The 19,002-nt window shown below is 42.3% G+C and overlaps 2 protein-coding genes, 1 non-coding gene and 1 pseudogene across 11 annotated transcripts in view; 1 reads left to right on the top strand and 3 right to left on the bottom strand.

Annotated features, from left to right (window-relative positions):
• Nucleotides 1-621: 621 nt before the first annotated feature.
• VPS29 (VPS29 retromer complex component) lies at nucleotides 622-12,340 on the bottom strand. Its single transcript, XM_003932255.4, has 4 exons — nucleotides 12,265-12,340; nucleotides 5,536-5,727; nucleotides 1,954-2,189; nucleotides 622-1,116 (listed from the first exon to the last, which is right to left on the bottom strand). Exons 1-4 carry the CDS (start codon nucleotides 12,265-12,267, stop codon nucleotides 999-1,001), a joined length of 549 nt encoding a protein of 182 aa, XP_003932304.1. The 5' UTR covers nucleotides 12,268-12,340; the 3' UTR covers nucleotides 622-998.
• On the bottom strand, nucleotides 5,878-5,947 carry LOC120365186 (small nucleolar RNA SNORD50). Its single transcript, XR_005580194.1, has one exon. It is a non-coding gene; the product is annotated as a small nucleolar RNA SNORD50 (small nucleolar RNA).
• RAD9B (RAD9 checkpoint clamp component B) overlaps nucleotides 11,720-19,002 on the top strand; it is a 41,985-nt gene continuing 34,702 nt past the window's right edge. For 3 of the 9 annotated variants that reach the window (XM_074402246.1, XM_074402244.1, XM_074402247.1), the window contains exons 1-3: nucleotides 12,406-12,609; nucleotides 16,724-16,879; nucleotides 17,388-17,502. In XM_074402246.1, the coding sequence (XP_074258347.1) occupies nucleotides 16,823-16,879; nucleotides 17,388-17,502 (172 nt within the window). In that variant the 5' untranslated portion in view covers nucleotides 12,406-12,609; nucleotides 16,724-16,822. Of the gene's footprint in view, nucleotides 11,777-12,405; nucleotides 12,610-15,099; nucleotides 15,190-16,723; nucleotides 16,880-17,387; nucleotides 17,503-19,002 lie in introns of those variants that run through there. The other 6 variants (XM_039472476.2, XM_039472475.2, XM_074402250.1 and 3 more) reach the window with 4 other exon arrangements.
• LOC141585025 (folate receptor alpha pseudogene) lies at nucleotides 12,677-15,097 on the bottom strand (annotated as a pseudogene).

Genomic DNA, 19,002 nt, shown 5'->3' with positions numbered 1-19,002 from the left:
TGGCGCGATCTCGGCTCACTGCAACCTCCGCCTCCTGGGTTCAGGCAATTCTCCTGCCTCAGCCTCCTGAGTAGCTGGGATTACAGGCACGTGCCACCATGCCCAGCTAATTTTTTGTATTTTTAGTAGAGACGGGGTTTCACCATGTTGACCAGGATGGTCTCGATCTCTCGACCTCGTGATCCACCCGCCTCGGCCTCCCAAAGTGCTGGGATTACAGGCTTGAGCCACGGCGCCCGGCCAAATTTTGTATTTTTAGTAGAGAAAGGATTTCACCACATTGGCCAGGCTGGTCTTGAACTCCTGACTTCAGAAGATCTGCCCGCCTCGGCCTCCCAAAGTGCTGGGATTATGGATGTGAGCCTGGCCCCTAAACTTTTATTTTTAAAAATGTTATTAAACCTTGAAAAATGGGAGTAGCAACAGTTTGAAGAATCACTGCTAATTTAATGTCAATATGGTATATTATTTAGCAAATAAAATTTGAATTCAACATTATGACATAGTGTAAGAGAAAAGAGCTCTGAAAAGTCATCTACTTCTTCAATAGTTACATCTGTAGTTTCACTTGGTTTCTCATTTTTACGTTTTTTAAAATTAAACATCAGGTTATCAAGAAAGTATAAATGAAAGGTAATTGTTTATTACCGGAGAAGAGAAAAATGTATACAAGAAAGTCTAGATTCTTTCTCCACATGCGCTACTTTTGGAATAAAGTTCCAAATACCAACTTTGAAGATATTTACAAGGATAAATTTTTCTTAACAAGTGACCAGTTACTGTGTCATGGACATTTTTTCATAGAATCCATATACTGTAAACTAAACGTATTCTTATAGTTTACAGGAAGCTTAGAGCAATTATGTATTAGCAGAGAAGATAGTATTACATTTTACTGCAAAATATTATAAAGGTGATACAATTTTGTGACTCGTAAACGTTTAATTACTTGATTTCAACAGGACAATGAAAAAAAAATCATCAAGACAGCCCTGGCTTTAAGATTTTTTGTATTCAATTCGTTCTACTTTCACATCATCTCCAATTAGCTGATACACATAGGTGACCACTGTAGAAGCCTGGATATCCATCAACACAAATGATGGAATAATGTTTCTAGAAGAAAAAACAAATAATGTCAGTGTTTTGTACCACAAAGCAGCAGCACATAAATTTAAGATGACAATTTGGATTCAAAGAGAAATCTGTTACATGTCACATGAACAGTTACCAAAAAAAAAACAAAAAACAAAAAACTACCAAAATGCCTAGATTTATCACATGTGGCCAGGAATAGTGGCTCACGCCTGCAATCCCAGCACTTTGGGAGGCCAAGGTGGGCGGATCACCTGAGGTCACGAGTTCGAGACCAGTCTGGCTAACATGGTGAAACCTTGTCTCTACCAAAATTACAAGAATTAGCCAGGCGTGGTGGTGGGTGCCTATAATCCTGGCTAATTGGGAGACTGAGGCACAACAATCACTTGAATCTGGGAGACAGAGGTGGTCATGAGCCAAGATCGTACCAATGCACTACAGCCTAGGTGACAGAGCAAGACTCTTGTCTCAAAAAGGTCACATTTATTTTTACCTTTGTTTTTTTGAGTGTCTCATTTTGTCACCCTGAATGGAGTACAGAGCCTCCAACATGGCTCACTGCAGTCTCAACCTCCTGGGCTCAAGTGATCATCCCACTCAGTCTTCTGAGTAGCTGGGATCACAGGCATGCACCACCACACCCAGCTAATTAAAAATTTTTTTTGTAGAGACAGGGTCTCACCATATTGTCTAGGCTGGTCTCAAAACTCCTGGGCTCAAGCAATTTGCTCCGGCCTCCCAAGTGCTGGTATTACAGGCATGAGCCACTGTGCCCAGACACACTTCTTTTAGGAAATGTCATACATGCAATTACTTTACTAAAGCCCCCTAATTCCCAAATTCTATACTACTCACGTTTCCAAGGCGTTATATGCCCCAGTGGCAGAACCTGGGTTAATGTAGAATTTATTTTCATGCTCAAATGCTTCAAATTTGTGTGTGTGTCCCGAGATAAGAATGTCCACGTCAAACTGCCTCTGCAACAGGGCTAAGCTGGCCATATCTCCCCAAGGAATAACTTGATGTCCATGGATCAGACCAATTTTGAACTGTCCAACAGTTACAACTTTCTGTTCTGGATAATTCAGATTCTAATGAAAGAAAGAGACATAAGAAAATATGTATTTTAGAGATGCTGGTATTTTATTTTATTTATTTACTTTTGAGACAGTTTTGCTCTTGTTACCCAGGCTGGAGTGCAATAGCGCGATCTCGGCTCACCGCAACCTCTGCCTCCTGGATTCAGGCAATTCTCCTGCCTTAGCCTCCTGAGTAGCTGGGATTACAGGCACACGCCACCATGCCCAGCTGATTTTTTGTATTTTTAGTAGAGACGGGGTTTCACCATGTTGACCAGGATGGTCTCAATCTCTTGACCTCGTGATCCACCCGCCTCAGACTCCCAAAGTGCTGGGATTACAGGCTTGAGCCACCGCACCCAGCCTGAGATGCTGCTATTTTAAAAATGTCAGTTTGCCTAAACGATCTCATACAATGTTTTGATGTAGTGCTCCATGACATACACATTTATAATTTTTTTTTTTTTTTTTGAGATGGAGTCTTGCTCTGTCTCCCAGGGCGGAGTGCAGTAGCAGGATCTCAGCTTATTGCAACCTCCGCCTCCCAGGTTCAAGCAATTCTCCTGCGTCAGCCTCCCAAGCAGCTGGGATTACAGGTGCCCACCACCAAGCACAGTTAATTAATTTTTTTGTATTGTTAGTAGAGACAAGAGTCTCACCATGTTGGCCAAGCTGGTTTTGAACTCCTGACCTCCAGTGACCCACCTGCCTTGGCCTCCCAAAGTTCTAGGATTACAGGTGTGAGCCACTGTGCCCAGTCCACATTTATAAATACTTTATGTCTTCTCAGTCTCTAAAGCTGCAACTATATTTAAAACATAACTTACTCATAAACTGGAATTTATCATGCAATCCCTTTACTGTGTTTATTTATAAAGAATATGGGTTCTTGGACGGGCGCGGTGGCTCACGCCTGTAATCCTAGCACTTTGGGAGGCTGAGGTGGGTGGATCACCTTAGGCCAGGAGTTCAAGACCAGCCTGGCCATCATGGTGAAACTCCATCTTAAAAAAAAAAAGAATATGGGTTTTTTTGTGCATGTTGTAAAGAATAATTATTCCCTGAAAACTTGTGATTTTCCTTTACCTGAGGCATGTAAGTTAAGGTGTGTTAAAATTATAGCTTAATATAGCCTTAATAGTTTAATAGTTTTATAGATGGCTTGAAATAATGAGAAATAATACTAATATAGTACTTAGTATGAGCCAGGCACTACTGTAGAGGTTTTACAAATACCAACTTAATACAAACAATCCTAGAAGGTTCTATTATGATTCCCACTTTATAGATGATGAAACAGGCACAAAGAGGTTGACTGTCCTTTCCTTTTATCTCCCCCATCTTTCACCTCCATGTCACCTTTAATTTATCCAAAACCAGTATGCTACTTCAGTTAGGTTTAAGGAACCCCATTAAAGAACACCAACCAAGTTTAATTTATGAAAAGCTTCTATATATTTCCAGAAAAACAAAAGAAAATTTTCAAAGTAGAATCAAGATTATGCGACATCATACAATGTTGGCACTGGCAGGTGTCTTAAAAATCATCCATTCCAGGCCTGGTGCAGTGGCTCACGCCTATAATCCCAGCACTTTGGGATGCCGAGGCAGGTGGATCACGAGGTCAAAAGATCGAGACCATACTGGCCAACATGGTAAAACTCCAGCTCTACTAAAAATAGAAAAATTAGCTGGGCATGGTGGTGTGTGCCTGTAGTCCCAGCTGCTCAGGAGGCTGAAGCAGGAGAACCACTTGAACCCAGGAGGCAGAGGTTGCAGTGAGCAGAGATCGCGCCACTGCACTCCAGCCTGGCTACAGAGCAAGACTCCATCTCAAAATAAAGAAATCATCCATTTCAGCCATATTTACTAAGGATCAGAAAGGGGAAGTAATCTGCCAAAAATTCTATTATTAACTAAAGGGAACTCCAGAGCTCCTTTTTTTCTTTTTAAGATGAGGTTTCACCATGTTGGTCAGGCTGGTCCTGAATTTCCGACCTCAGGTGATCCGCCCACCTTGGCCTCCAAAGTGCTTGGATTACAGGCATGAGCCACCACGCCTGGCCTCCTTTTTTTCTTTAAAGTCAGGTTTATTGAGGCATAATTTACACACAGTAAAATCATACCTTTTTTTTTTTTTTTTTTTGAGACGAAGTTTTGCTCTTGTTGCCCAGGCCGGAGTGCAGTGGTGCAATCTCAGCTCACTGCAACCTCCACCTCCCAGGTTCAAGTGATTCTCCTGCCTCAACTTCCCAAGTAGCTGGGATTACAGGCATGCACCACCATGCCTGGCTAATTTTGTATTTTTAGTAGAGATGGGGTTTCTTTCTCCATGTTGGTCAGGCTGGTCTTGAACTCCCAACCTCAGGTGATCTGCCTGCCTCGGCCTCCCAAAGTGCTGGGATTACAAGCGTGAGCCACCACGCCTGGCAAATCATACTTTTTCATGTATCATATGATGGGTTTTGACAAATGCACATGGCTGTATAAGCACTGCCACCTGGAAGATACAGAGCAGCTCTATCACTTCTCCAAAACTCCCTCATCTCCTATAAAGTTAACCCTTGAGAAACGAAGCCACAGGAAGGTTGCCAGCAGAGAAGTAGTGTGATCTTACTTCACTTAAAAAGGATCACTCTGGTTGCTAGCTGGAGAATAAATTGTAAGGAGCAAGGGTAGAATTAGGAAGTTGGAATACAAGAAAATGATATGGTAGCTTGGAATAAAGTAGAAATAATGGCAGTGAAAAGTTCCTAACAAAAACTTTATAAACTTGGCTGGGCACAGTGGTTCATGTCTGTAATCCCAGCACTTTGGGAGGCTGAGGCGGGAGGATCACCTGAGGTCAAGAGTTTGAGACCAGCCTTGCCAATATGGCAAAACCCCATCTCTACTAAAAATACAAAAAAATTAGCTGGGCATGGTGGCACGCACCTATAATATCTCCGCTACTCAGGAGGTTAGGCAGGACAATCACTTGAACCTGAGGCGGAGGTTGCAGTGAGCCAAGATTGTGCCACTGTACTCCAGCCTGGGCGACAGAACAAGACTCCATCTCAAACAAAACAAAACAAAAACTTTATAAACTAAACGACAGCCAAAAACAGTAACAAAGCCACTTTTATTCAGATCTAATAAGAGTAAGTATTTAATATGTTTACTAGGTAGTCTAAATCAGTGATTTCCAAATAGTAAGGGAGGGGCATGAATTGTAATTTTACATTTGGAAAAGAAAAATGAAAAAAAAAAAAAAGACCTTACCAGTTGAGAAATCTGGGTCTAATGATAAAGCATATGTAAGTAAGAATCAAGAACAAGAAATATTTGAGGAGGGAAAGGGAAATACATTATACATCACCTCATCGAAGTCTCCTCTCACAATATGAACATCACCAGCCAGAGTCTTGAGATAGTCATAACTCTCTTTGGTGCAAAGGTTTCCTGTGCAGAGAATGTGCTGAATTTTTCCTGGCACCAGGAGTTTTTTGAATTTAGCTGGCAAACTGTTGCACCGGTGTGGGATGTGCAGATCTCCTAATACCAACACCAACTTTAAAGTGTCAAGGTAAAATAAAGCATAATGTTAAACATAATGTAAAAACAAAATAGTCTCCAACTGTAAGCTCCCTTTTAAGTCTTAAAAGAGATCCCGAGATCCCACAGAACGAATTATTCATAAAATTCCTATCATGACTATTTAATCTCAGAAGCTGAATCTGTACATATTTTTCTTCAGGTTATCAGCTTTCAGATAGGTTTCATCATTGATTGTATCATGACAATTTAAACAGACTTACATATGGTAATGTACTTTGTTCTAAATCAATCTTATTTTGTTATAAACAGTTGTGTATATATAATACAGGTAATCATTCTATTTACCAAGAATGAAATCAAACAGTCTTTTTTTTTTTTTGAGACGGAGTTTCGCTCTTGTTACCCAGGCTGGAGTGCAATGGCGCAATCTCGGCTCACCGCAACCTCCGCCTCCTGGGTTCAGGCAATTCTCCTGCCTCAGCCTCCTGAGTAGCTGGGATTACAGGCATGCGCCACCATGCCCAGCTAATTTTTTTTTTTTTTTTGTATTTTAGTAGAGACGGGGTTTCACCATGTTGACCTGGATGGTCTCGATCTATTGACCTCGTGATCCACCCGCCTCGGCCTCCCAAAGTGCTGGGATTACAGGCTTGAGCCACCACGCCCGGCGAAATCAAACATTCTAAAGTGATTTAGAGACCTATGAATACACTGAATTTTAAAAATTATAAAATGAAAAGTATACTACTGGGCCCTATGGAATGTGGCATTTTTAAAGACTGATATGGTAATTCATATTTCTGCAGTTGTAATATGAAAACGATTAATCCCAGAAACATTATTAAGGGGAATTGTTAATAGAGAAAAAATTTATTTCTGTAATTTATGTGTACCAGATTGACAACTATTTGGAATTATAATGGCGAAAATTTGGCATGTCTGTTACTTCAAACTATTGTATATCTCTGTATACATTACAGAGTTATACAAACAGCCTGTGTTTCAGTTTCATTAGGTAAAGGTGTACTTTTGCATTATTATCTTTGATGTCTTTACTTTCCTTGATATCTTTACTTTCCTTCATTATTAGAAGTCCTCACTGTCATATTTTTATGGTCTGGATTAAATTGCTCATGTACCCTTGGTGTAGTTACCCAACTTAAAAAAATAACTTTTCGTAATCTTTCATGTACACAAGAGCATTAAAACAAAAAAGAGATCAGCTAAATAAGTTATAAATTTAGCATAAGGTGGTTTAGAGTTGCAAATTAGTCTCAGATGACAAAAGAAAATTTTGCTATGAAATATAAAAGAATATAAACCCCAACCCTGTAAAATTTTATTATTTAAAAATTTCAAGAGTTGAGAAACAACATTAATTTAGCCATTTAACAGAATACTGTTAGAAACATCATTTAAAAATAGTATCTGTCTGGCCGAGTGCAGTGGCTCACACCTGTAATCTCGGCATATTGGGAGGCTGATGCAGGCAGATCATATGTGGTCAGGAGTTCGAGACCAGCCTGGCCAACATAGTGAAACCCTGTTTTTACTTTTAAAAAAAAAAAAAAGAGAGAAAAAAAAGAAATACAAAAGTTAGCCAGGTGTGGTGGCAGGCGCCTGTTATCCCAGCTACTCAGCAGTCTGAGGCAGGAGAATCACTTGAACCCAGGAGTTAGAGGTTGCAGTGAGCTGAGATGGTGCCACTGGCACTCCAGCCTGGGTGACAGAGTAAGACTCTGTCTCAAAACAAAACAAAACAAAACAAAACAAAACAAAAAACTGTCCTCCAAAGGACAATGTAATCAATTTATGTTGATCAGTATAAGCACCTTCATTCTATACAAGATATTTTCCTTTACAGACATTCCATCCATAAATGTACATGCCCTTTAACTACTTTTAAAAGTTGTCTATTCTTTAATATTATCAAAGAAATAATTAAATAGCTAATAGGATAAAACAAAATAGTTTTGCGACCACAGACTTTGTAAATGAAAATTAATTAAAAAAAACCCCAAATGTGTGAAATTAAAATTACTACCAAAAGAAGCTTGATTCATCTTGCAACAAAAATTAAAACTATTGCAAAGAAAAGGAACTATTATCAGGACACAGAATTATCAAGACATAGCTTGTAATCTCAAAGTAACACAAGGTTATAAAATAAGCACACTTTAAATTGTTAAATAAGATTCTTCTTCATAAAGACGAGTTTCAGCAGGTATCTGTTCTATGCCTATATTATTTCAATGTAGATCTCAGTGGACAAACCCTCTGTAAAACTAAAAACCACTATGAAGTTTCCACCCTCACTGGTAATCAACATAAAAGTACCTGGATATAGAACAATCTTCATTTTAGAGGGGGATTCCTTCTGATATGGATTGAAGTACATAGTTAGTATGGGAAGCTGGGTTTGAGAAAAAGGTAAAAATAATAGATTTCTATATTTAAAAAAAGGAGAACAATAACAACCACCCCAAACTCATAAAAGAGTATACGTCTATAACAGGTTGAAAATATTTGGTACTAATAATGAATGAACTATTCAATCTGAATGTACCAGAAAGAACATTAATAAGAACATGAGTAAGACGTGGTACTTTATAATGATTGATGACCTAATTCTACAAAGTACTGTGGATTTTCCCCAAGTATACTCAAGACTATCAGCAATCTAAAGATACAATTGTATGAATCATCACACAGAAATGATTTCAAATTACTAGGGATCCTTACTAGGACAGAATCCTCTGGTTTCCTGCTGATGACAAAGTTATGGGGAAGTAGTGTCACAAAACATGTGTCATACTTTGAAGCATGTCCCTGCCCAAATTCCACACTTTGACAAATTGGGATAGACACAGATTAGAAAGTCCTTTAAGAAAGCAAAAGATCCAGGCCGGGCGCGGTGGCTCAAGCCTGTAATCCCAGCACTTTGGGAGGCCGAGGCGGGTGGATCACGAGGTCAAGAGATCGAGACCATCCTGGTCAACATGGTGAAACCCCGTCTCTACTAAAAATACAAAAAATCAGCTGGGCATGGTGGCGTGTGCCTGTAATCCCAGCTACTCAGGAGGCTGAGGCAGGAGAATTGCCTGAACCCAGGAGGCGGAGGTTGCGGTGAGCCGAGATCGCGCCATTGCACTCCAGCCTGGGTAATAAGAGCGAAACTCCGTCTCAAAAAAAAAAAAAAAAAAAAAAAAAAAAGAAAGCAAAAGATCCTGGCCAGGTGCGGTATCTCACATCTATAATCCCAGCACTTTGGGAGGCCAAGGCAGGAGAATCATGAGGCCATGAGTTCGGAACCAGCCTGACCAACATGGTGAAACCCCGTAATTAGGCTGGCGTGGTGGCACACCCCTGTAATCCCAGCTACTCAGGAGGCTGAGGAGGTAGAATTGCTTGAACCTGGGAGGCAGAGGATGCAGTGAGCCGAGATTGCACCACTGCACTGCAGTATGGGCTACAGAGTAAGACTCTGTCTCCAAAAAAAAAAAAAAAAAAAAAAAAAAAGGGCTGGGTATGGTAGCTCATAATCCCAGCACTTCAGGAGGCCGACGTGGGCATATCATGAGGTCAGGAGATTGAGACCATCCTGGCCAACATGGTGAAACCCCATCTCTACTAAAATATAAAAAATTAGCCAGGCATGGTGGCGTGCACCTGTACTCCCAGCTATTCGGGAGGCTGAGGCAGGGGAATCGCTTCAACCTGGGAGGTGGAGGTTGCAGTGAGCCCAAATCGTACCATTGCATTCCAGCCTGGGCAACAGAGCAAAACTCCGTCTCAAAAAAAAGAAAAAAAAGATCCTGGAAATGGCAGTCTTATTAAATTCAAATAAAGAACCAACCCAATCAAAGCATGGAAATTCAGTTACTTCCTTTCAGCAGACTTTAAAAGGGTGAGAAATCCAGTCAGTAATCAGCCACCCAACCACCATTGTTAGTAGGAGCTAAGTGAAGAAACTTACTCTGTGCCCAGCCTTAGTGGAATGAAGAAGTTGATTGCAGACAGGGAGGGATGAAAAAAAAAAGGGTGAAACACGACCAATGTTAAAAGAAAGCAACGAAAAGAAACAAACAAAAAAGAACAAAAAACCCATTCCGAATGAGCAAACAATTGTTAATGATTTCTGAGTGTTATGAAAGAAAATGTTAAAAATCAGCTGTGCTCAAAACAATACCAAAAGAAACATTTGCCATATTTTTAAATACGACACACACACACTTTTTAATAAATTTGCTTTATCAATTTCTTCTACTTTTCCTAATCTTGTTCTGTATATTGACTTCCATCTCTTTTGTTTTCCATTCTGTTTAGATTTTTATAAGGTTTTATAAAATAATGAATTTAGATTTCTACAGATACTTCGGAAAATTTGTCAGTAATAGTTTAAAGGCTAACATTTTCTGGATTCTTAGGGTCTGTTCTCAAGTATACGGATTTTAATTATCATACATTCAAAATTCTAGTAGCTGGAAAATTATGCTGCAGCTGGGTGATTTTTTGTAGCTGATGCAACATAGCACCATGAATACATTATCAAGTGATGAACAAATCAACTAAAAGTGAAGAGAAAATAATAAAAACAAACACATTTATCCAGTTAAAACTGGAACTTTCCCACATCTGAATTTGCTGCCCACACTCTGGACACTGTACTGAGTGTTGAACATCTGTATCCTTTGCCAAGTAAAACGCTTTCAATCATAAAAGAATTAGCGTATGCTAAATTTTTTCCCAGTTCTATTTCATATGAAAAATGATGTTCCAGTACAACTACCCTAAATAACAGGGTTCACCTCTCAAAACAACTTGAGAAACATTAATATTTTGAAATCATGGCAAATAATTATGTCTTCTCCCATGGATAGGTGTCTCAAAATTACTGTAAACTGAATTACTTTAAATTGGAGTCTGTTTAGAAGCAAAAATTAAAAGTGAGAGTAAAGATTTTAAAGAAGCATGCACCAAAATCTTTGGCTGCCACATCTGTAAGTCTCCTCTTGAAAAGGCTGTGTGTCATGCAATAGTAATAATCTTAAAAATGCATGGCTTCTTTGGTTTCCTTGTAAAAAGAAAAAAGAATGCAATAAATGCTAATCAGAGACAAACGTCCCTCTACAGCCAAGCTCCATCAACACAAATATCAAGATATTCACAGCTCCATTTCAAATAACTGAAACGGAAATTGCCTTTTAGAGTCAAAGGCACCTTCGAAAATATGATTACATTTATTTTGTACAACAACTGAAATGGAAATTGCCTTTTAGAGTCATAGGCACCTTTGAAAATATGATTACATTTATTTTGTACAACAATTGAAATGGAAATTGCCTTTTAGTCAAAGGCATCTTTGAAAATACGATTACAGGCTGGGCACGGTGGCTCACACCTGTAATCCCAGCACTTCAGGAGGCGGAGGTGGGTGGATCACCTGAAGTCAGGATTTCGAGACCAGCCTGACCAACATGGTGAAACCCCGTCTCTACTAAAAATACAAAAATTTAGCCGGGTGTGGTGGCGGGTGCTTGTAATCTCAGGTACTCGGGAGGCTGAAGCAGGAGCTGGAGCTTGAACACGGGATGCGGAGGTTGCAGTGAGCCAAGATCGCGCCACTGTACTCCAGCCTGGACGACAGAGCGAGACTCCATTTCAACAACAACAACAACAAAAAGATGATTACAAATAGGAGTCCTTTCTTAGTGGAGGCCCCAACTTTTTAGGTGGGAAGGTCTGAGGGGTAGCAACCTACTGTGGGTGAAAGGGTGATTGCTTGAAGGTGCTACGGGAGACTAGGAAAGTCAACACCGGCACTCCCTCCAGAAAAATGTGTATATTCACAAAAATTTCCCAACAATTTCAAGTTCACAGATCATTAAGGAATCCTACCCTAAAGGGGTGTAGCAACCCGTGGAAAGCAGCAGTTCCAGCAACTGCAAGCGCCAAATCCCGCCCTCTGGGAGCACACCTGCTCCTCTCAATGGCTGCTGCGTGTTATTTCAGAGGCGAAGAGGGTCGTTTATTCCCTTTCCCTAAATGGCAAACTTAAACGGGTAAGGAATTCTGCTCGCTACTGCCCGTTCGGCATCCGAGAGGCCAGGTTCCGCCACATGGTGGGTGGTAACCACTACACCCCAAGTGGGAGGTACTTTTTGCGGGAAAGGAGTAGGAAACCTCTGGAAACGGGGGAGGACGGTGCCCGTATCCCCGGAATGCTCGAGGTATGGGACCAAAGGCCTTCCCTGGCTCCGGCGTGCGGGTCTCGTGACATGTCGGGCAGCTTAGAGGGGTCTTTCTACCCCTTGGATGGCCTCTGGCCCCTTGGGGCCGGCATACGAGACCTAGGCCGGCCGCACCCAGAGGTGACCGCTCCCTTCCTTCCCTAGCCCACTTCCTGGGCCTTCCCCAGGCCAGCGCCTCGGCCCTGCCGCCGAGGCCTCCGGGATCTCCCAATCCCTCGCCCTGGGACTACCCGCAGCTCCCAACAACTCAGCATTCCAGCCGAGAGCCAAGCCTCGGTCGCCGCAGCTACAGCCCTCACCATCCTGTCACCAGGCTCCGCTCAAGTCACCACAACCGCCGCCGCCCTCTTCCTCAGGCTCCTCGGCGACCCGCCCACTTCGCCCGCAACCAATGAGAGCAGAGGTCGACAGAAACTGCCGTACGGGGGCTCGTAAGGGCTCTTCCCCGCCGTAAAGCGAACCTGCGCTTTGGGACCTCGGGGAGGCGGGGTGGTACGGTGGAGAGACCAGATCGCGAAGCTTTGAAAAGCGCGGGCCGCATCCGGGCACCTGGGTCGTCGAGCTGAGGCGCGCCTTTGGAGCCTGGTTCTTAGGACGGTTGGCAGCCATGCTGAAATGCGTGATGAGCGGCAGTCAAGCGAAAGGTTGGAGCGGCGTTTGTTGTCTTCCCATGTAGCAGAGAGAAAAGCAGACGTTAATAGGTGGTCCCTACCTATTAACGTCTAATTTTTCCTCTTTGCCTTTATGCACAAGGACTGAGGACACGTGCCGTGGCCACAGCCTCACTCACTCAAGGTCCTGTTAGCTTCTAAGTGGAGGATGAGCGCCCATCTCCCGTTACTTAAACGCAGATGTCATATGGGTGGTGTCCAGAAAATGCGGTGGGACCATCGCGCCGCAAACTCAGGATGCTGAGGACTGCATGGGGAGGAGCTGGGAGAAAAAAATAATGCTTGGACAGTAAAGTATTTTTGTGCCGAGAGAAAAGCATTAACTGTTTTGTTTGTTTGTTTGTTTGTTTCAAATTCTACTATTTTTGGAAAAGTCACTGAATCTCTTTTTGGCTTAGTTTCCAAAACGGAAGTGGGGGTAATGACCACACCTTTGTCACGGTTTGTTTGGAGGTAATGAAATGGAAATGCATGTAAAGAGCCCAGTGATAGATGGAATGGACAAGAACTATTAGTATTGTACACGGCACGTTCAAAATGGAAGTTTGGCCGGGCATGGTTGCTCACTCCTGGAATCCCAGCACTTTGGGAGGCCAAGGCGGGTGAATCACCTGAGGTCAGGAGTTCGAGACCAGCCTGGCCAACATGACGAACCCCTCCTCTCTACTAAAAATACAAAAGTTAGCCAGGCGCGGTGGTGGGTGCCTGTAATCCCGGCTGCTAAGGAGACTGAGGCGAGAGGATCCGCTTCAGCCAGGGAGGTCATGGCTGCAGTGAGCTGAGCTCGCACCACTGCACTCAGCCTGGGTGTCAGAGTGAGACTCTGTCTCAAAAACAAAAAAGAAACTCACAGCTAAAATCTCGGCACTTGCGAGGCTGAGGCTGGCGGATCTTGAGGTCAATAGATCGAAACCATCCTGGCCAACATGGCGAAATCCTGTCTCTACTAAAAAAAAAAAAAAAATTAGCCGGACGTGGCGGTGCATGCTTGTCCCAGCGACTCGGTAGGCTGAGGCAGAAGAATCGCTTGAAACAGGAGGCGGAGGTTGCAGTTAGCCGAGATTGTGCCATTTTGTGTGTGTGTGTGTGTGTGTGTGTGTGTGTGTGTGTGTGTGTGTGTGTGTCGGGGCTATCTGGTTTATTCAAAGTAGCTGTCAGAGGCCCAACTATGGAGCAGAAACCAATGAGTTGGGAGCTGTGGGGCTGAACAGCGCAGGGATGTCCAGGTATCAGAAGGTAAACGGAGAGGTCAGCTGAGCAGCCAGAGCAGGCCCAGGCTGAGCAGGACAGGACAGGTCGCCCAGGGCCCAGCCCCACTCATGGCCACAGCATAGAACCTCGCCATCTCCTTGTTGGGGTTGCCCTGGGCCGGGTCCAATCACATCTGGATGCAGCGGCCGCTCCCTTGGTTGTAGTTGCTGACCTTGAAGGAGTGACTCCAGATTTCATTGCACAGAGCAGTGGGTGTGGGTAAGTAGAAATGGAAAGGTAGGCAGGCAGCTCCCACCGCGCACTTGTTAGACCCTGATGTCCAATTCCAGCCCTTGTGCCACTTGCTCTTGCAGGTGTAGGAGGTCCCACAGTCTTTCCACCATTGTTCACAGTCCTCTTTGCACAGGGGCACGTCCAGTACCCGCTTTCTACACCAGCTCTGATCCACCTGCTGAATCCAGGGCCCCAAGTTGGGGGAGCACTCATAGAGGCAGGTGTCCTGGATGAAATGCAGTTTGCAGGCAGGTGCCGTCTCTCTGCAGTGGTTCCAGTTGAAGTTAAATAGGTAGGAAACATCCTTGTGGGCTTCCTGGCTGGTGTTGGTAGAACAGCAGGCATTCTTCCTCCAGGGACGACACTGGGAGAGGAGGTGGCTCTTGGTCTGGCTCAGGCTTCTCGAGATTGCGCCATTGCACTGCAGCCTGGTGACAGAGCAAGACTCTGTCTCAAAAAAAAAAAAAAAAAGAACATAAACAGTGTCCTACGGATCAGACTAGTGTATTTTCCAGCCCTAAATGTGTTTTGTGATGGGGAAGTCTGGCACATCAGAGATGAATGTTGAATAGCCATAATTTCTCTCTCATTATTTGTGGTGACTTCGCTGTCTATCGAGCTATTAAAACCACTTCAAATCATCTTCTCCATGTACTCTTTTCACAGTTTTGGGGGAGTGAAATACATTTATCTAAATCAAGTTGTAAAATATATCAGTATGGAAATTGGTTTGCCACAGTAACTCCATGCAACACTGTAAACATATAGAAGGAAGAATGTCAGTCAGTCTTATCATTTTTGACACTGCAAATTTATTGAGCGCTTACAATGTGTCTGGCATTTTGCCAAGGGTGTTATACTGTATTAAAGTGATGTAGTGAGTCTATAAGATACTGTTCTTTATGAATTCATCTTGAGTCCTCTGAGTGCTGAACTCGTTTTGTGATTTGTTGTTAGAAGAAAAGAATATAAGCATCACCTTTTTTTTTCTCCATAGTATTTGGGAAAGCAGTTCAAGCTCTATCACGAATTAGTGACCAGCTATGGCTAGATCCATCTAAAAAAGGTGTAAGTAAGAAAGTTAATAGACCATGTATTGAGGCAAGAGGAGATGTTTAAAGATCCCAATCCAGACTGAATGTTAACTAGGAAATCTAGAAATTATAATTATCCCCTTCACTGTTTATCTTTATTTTACATATCTGAATACATTTAGAGCATAGTAAAATGAAAATATGCAGAGAAACCTAATTCATTTAAACCAGAAGTCACAAACTGGTAGTCAAGAGACTAGATATGGTCTGCAGGAATGTTTTATTGGGCTGCACTGTGTTTTTTTTTCAATTTGAAATAATTTCCTTTTTTTTTTGAGACAGAGTTTCGCTCTTGTTACCCAGGCTGGAGTGAAATGGCGTGATCTCAGCTCACCGCAACCTCTGCCTCCTGGTTCAAGCAATTCTCCTGCCTCAGCCTCCCGAGTAGCTGGGATTATAGGCACGTGACACCATGCCCAGCAAATTTTTTGTATTTTTAGTAGAGACCATGTTGACCAGGATGGTCTCGATCTCTTGACCTCATGATCCACCCACCTCGGCCTCCCAAAGTGCTGGGATTACAGGCGTGAGCCACCGCGCCCGGCCTGAAATAATTTCTAATATTTAAAATTGAGAGTCGAATTTTTCCTGCTTCTCTTGAAAATTCAGAAGACCTGACAGTTTTGGGCCTGCATTCATTCCCAAGTGGAAGTAGCTGGCTGAAACTGAATAATGGTTTTCCCCTTTAGATATGATGTGAGACCACCAATATGCTGTAACTCCCTTATATATTGCCTTCTGCCATTTCACATATTAGAGTTAAGGCCCATGGCTGGGTGTGGTAGTTCGCAAATGTAATCCCAGCAGTTTGGGAGGCTGAGACGGGAGGATCACTTGAGCCCAGGAGTTTGAGACCAGCCTGAGCAACAAAACAAGACCCTACCTGTCTCTACAAAAAAATTTTAAAAAGTTAGTCGGGTGAGGTGTTGTGTGCCTGTAATCCTGGCTACTTGGGAGGCTGAGGAGGGAAGATCCATTGAGGTAAGGTGTTTGGAGGCTGCAGTGAGCTGTGATGGTACCATTGTACTCCAGCCTGGCTAACAGACTGTTTAAAAAAAAAAAAAAGTAAAAAGGAAATTAAAAGAATGTTAAGGCCCCTGTAGGCATTTACTATTTTATGTTTCCAACATGCAAACTTTCAGATTTAACAAACGTATGTATTCAATATAATAGATGTGTACACATATGTATATACATATGCAAATTCAATTCAGACTGTATGGGGCGGTCCATAATTAACATCCTTTGTTCCTATTTGAACACATTTAACCGTTAAACATAATGAAGTTTCCGGAATCAAGCTATTATTTAAAGAGAGTTTATTTTCCCCTAATTTTTTTTTAAATAAAAAAATAGAGGTAGGGTCTTAGTTATGTTGCCCAGACTGGTCTCAGACTCCTGGCTTCAAGTCATCCTCCTGTCTTGGATTCCCAAAGTGCTCAAATTACAGGTTCATGGGAGCCACCATGCCCAGCCTCTTCTAAATAGTTTTTATCTTATTTTTCTAGCTTGCTCTAAGATCTGTGAATTCTTCTCGGTCAGCATATGGATGTGTTCTGTTCTCTTCTGTGTTTTTTCAACATTATCAATGGTCAAATTTAGTGAAAATGAATGAAAATGAACATGACACAACATTGAATTTAAAATGCAAATTGGGAATGAAGGTAAATATAAGTGGCTCTGGTTTTCTCTTATTCTGTAGAAATATTCATTATGTAGGATATAACCTGTATTCTATACCTAATAGCTTAAATGGTATTCAGGACAAGTCTGTTCACTTATTATTTTTATTTATTTATTTATGGACGGAGTCTTGCTTTGTTACCCAGGCTAGAGTGCAGTGGCGTAATCTTGGCACTGCAACCTCCACCTCCTGGTTTCAAGTGATCTTGTGCCTCAGCTTCCCACGTAGCTGGGATTACAGACATTCACCACCATGCCCAGTTAATTTTTGTATTTTTAGTAGAGATGGGGTTTCACCATGTTGGCCAAGCTGGTCTTGAACTCCTGACCTCATGTGATCTGCCCACTTCATCCTCCCAATGTGCTGGGATTACAACCATGAGCCACCATGCCTGGCCAACTCTGTTCATTTATGAATGCATATAGTTTTGTTTTTAAAATGAATTGACCATGTTAAGTATGTGCTTAATATGTATATTTGTGTTACAGTCAATTTTGCCCATCTTTAGATGTCTGAATTCCCTTGAAAAAAATATAGAGAAGTGCAAAATATTCACCAGATCTGATAAATGCAAAGTAGTTATTCAATTCTTCTACAGACATGGTAGGTATAACTGAAGGTGGTTTAAAATATTGTGGGGTTTTTCCCCAATAGTTTTCATGTTTAGAACATTCAGATTTCATGTCAAGACCTCTCATTACATTATTGTTTAGAGTGTGGGTAGTTAAGCAGTAGGGAAGTTTGAAGTATTATTTCTTTCTTTCTTTATTTGAGACAGGTTGCCCAGGCTGGAGTGCGATGGTGAGATCTCAGCTCACTACAACCTCCGCCTTGAGAGTTCAAGCAATTCTCCCACCTCAGCCTCCCTAGTAGCTGGAGTTACAGGCACCTGCCATCATGCCCAGCTAATTTTTGTAGTTTTAGTAGAGACAGGGTTTCACCATATTGGCCAGGCTGGTCTCGAACTCCTTACCTCCGGTGATCTGCCTGCCTCAGCCTCCCAAAGTGCTGGGATTACAGGCATGAGCTACCATGCCCAGCCTGAAGTATTACCTTACCTGTCACTGTAGAACTATTGTAAGATGATTGGTATTAATTATTTCCTTTTTTGACTTGTCAGTGGCAAAAGCTTTGCCAGCATACAGCCTAAGTTTTTCAAATTATCTATGTGAATTCAAACGATTGCTTGTTCTAAAATTTACTAGCTGCTTGATGATATTTTTAAGAGTGTTTTATATGTGTTGACTTAACCACAAATGCTCCTTGGTAAGAACAGAAAAGAATAATGCTTGCCTATACTGACAGCAGTCTAGGAGGCAGTTTATATTGTATCTGGGGCTGAAAGAAGCATAATGACTGGCCTAAGGTGACTGAGCTAGTAAGTTGCAGAGCCTGGATTTGAGTCCATGCCTAAGAGAGTGGGAGCAAAAGTCTACATTCATTCTCTCTGCTACACCAAGCTCTAAAACAGATTTCCTGACTCTTAGCCATGCATGCTAGATATTAAAATGTTATAATCACCGGGCGCAGTGGCACATGCCTGTAATCTCAGCACTTTGGGAGGCTGAGGTGGGTGGATCATGAGGTCAGGAGATGGAGACCATCGTGGCCAACATGGTGAAACCCTGTCTCTATTAATAATACAAAAATTAGCTTAGTGTGGTGGCATGTGCCTGTAATCCCAGCTACTCGGGAGGCTGAGGCAGAAGAATCCCTTGAACCAAGGAGTGGGAGGTTGCAGTGAGCTGAAATCACACCACTGCACCTCTAGCCTGGCAACAGAGTGAGACTCCATCTCTAAAAAAAAAAAAAAAAAAGAAAATCGTAATCACAGGACTTTTCTATGCTTGAACATGTATAACATAGACATCAAGAGCAAGGACTCTCTTAATCTCTGTTTAGACCAGCCTGGGAAAAATATGAGACCCTGTCTCCACAAAAAATTAAAAAATTAGCCAGGCATGGTGTTGCGTGCCTGTAGTCCCAGTTACTCTGGAGGCTGAGGCAGGAGGATGGCTTGAGCCGAGGAGATGGAGGCTGCAGTGATGGCACCACTGCACACTCCCACCTGGGAGACACTGTCTCAAAAAAAAGAGAGCATGG

This window comes from Saimiri boliviensis, chromosome 7 (assembly GCF_048565385.1).
Source record: "Saimiri boliviensis isolate mSaiBol1 chromosome 7, mSaiBol1.pri, whole genome shotgun sequence".
In the NCBI taxonomy this organism is placed as follows: Eukaryota; Metazoa; Chordata; class Mammalia; order Primates; family Cebidae; genus Saimiri; species Saimiri boliviensis.
This window is presented reverse-complemented; position numbering and strand designations above follow the sequence as displayed.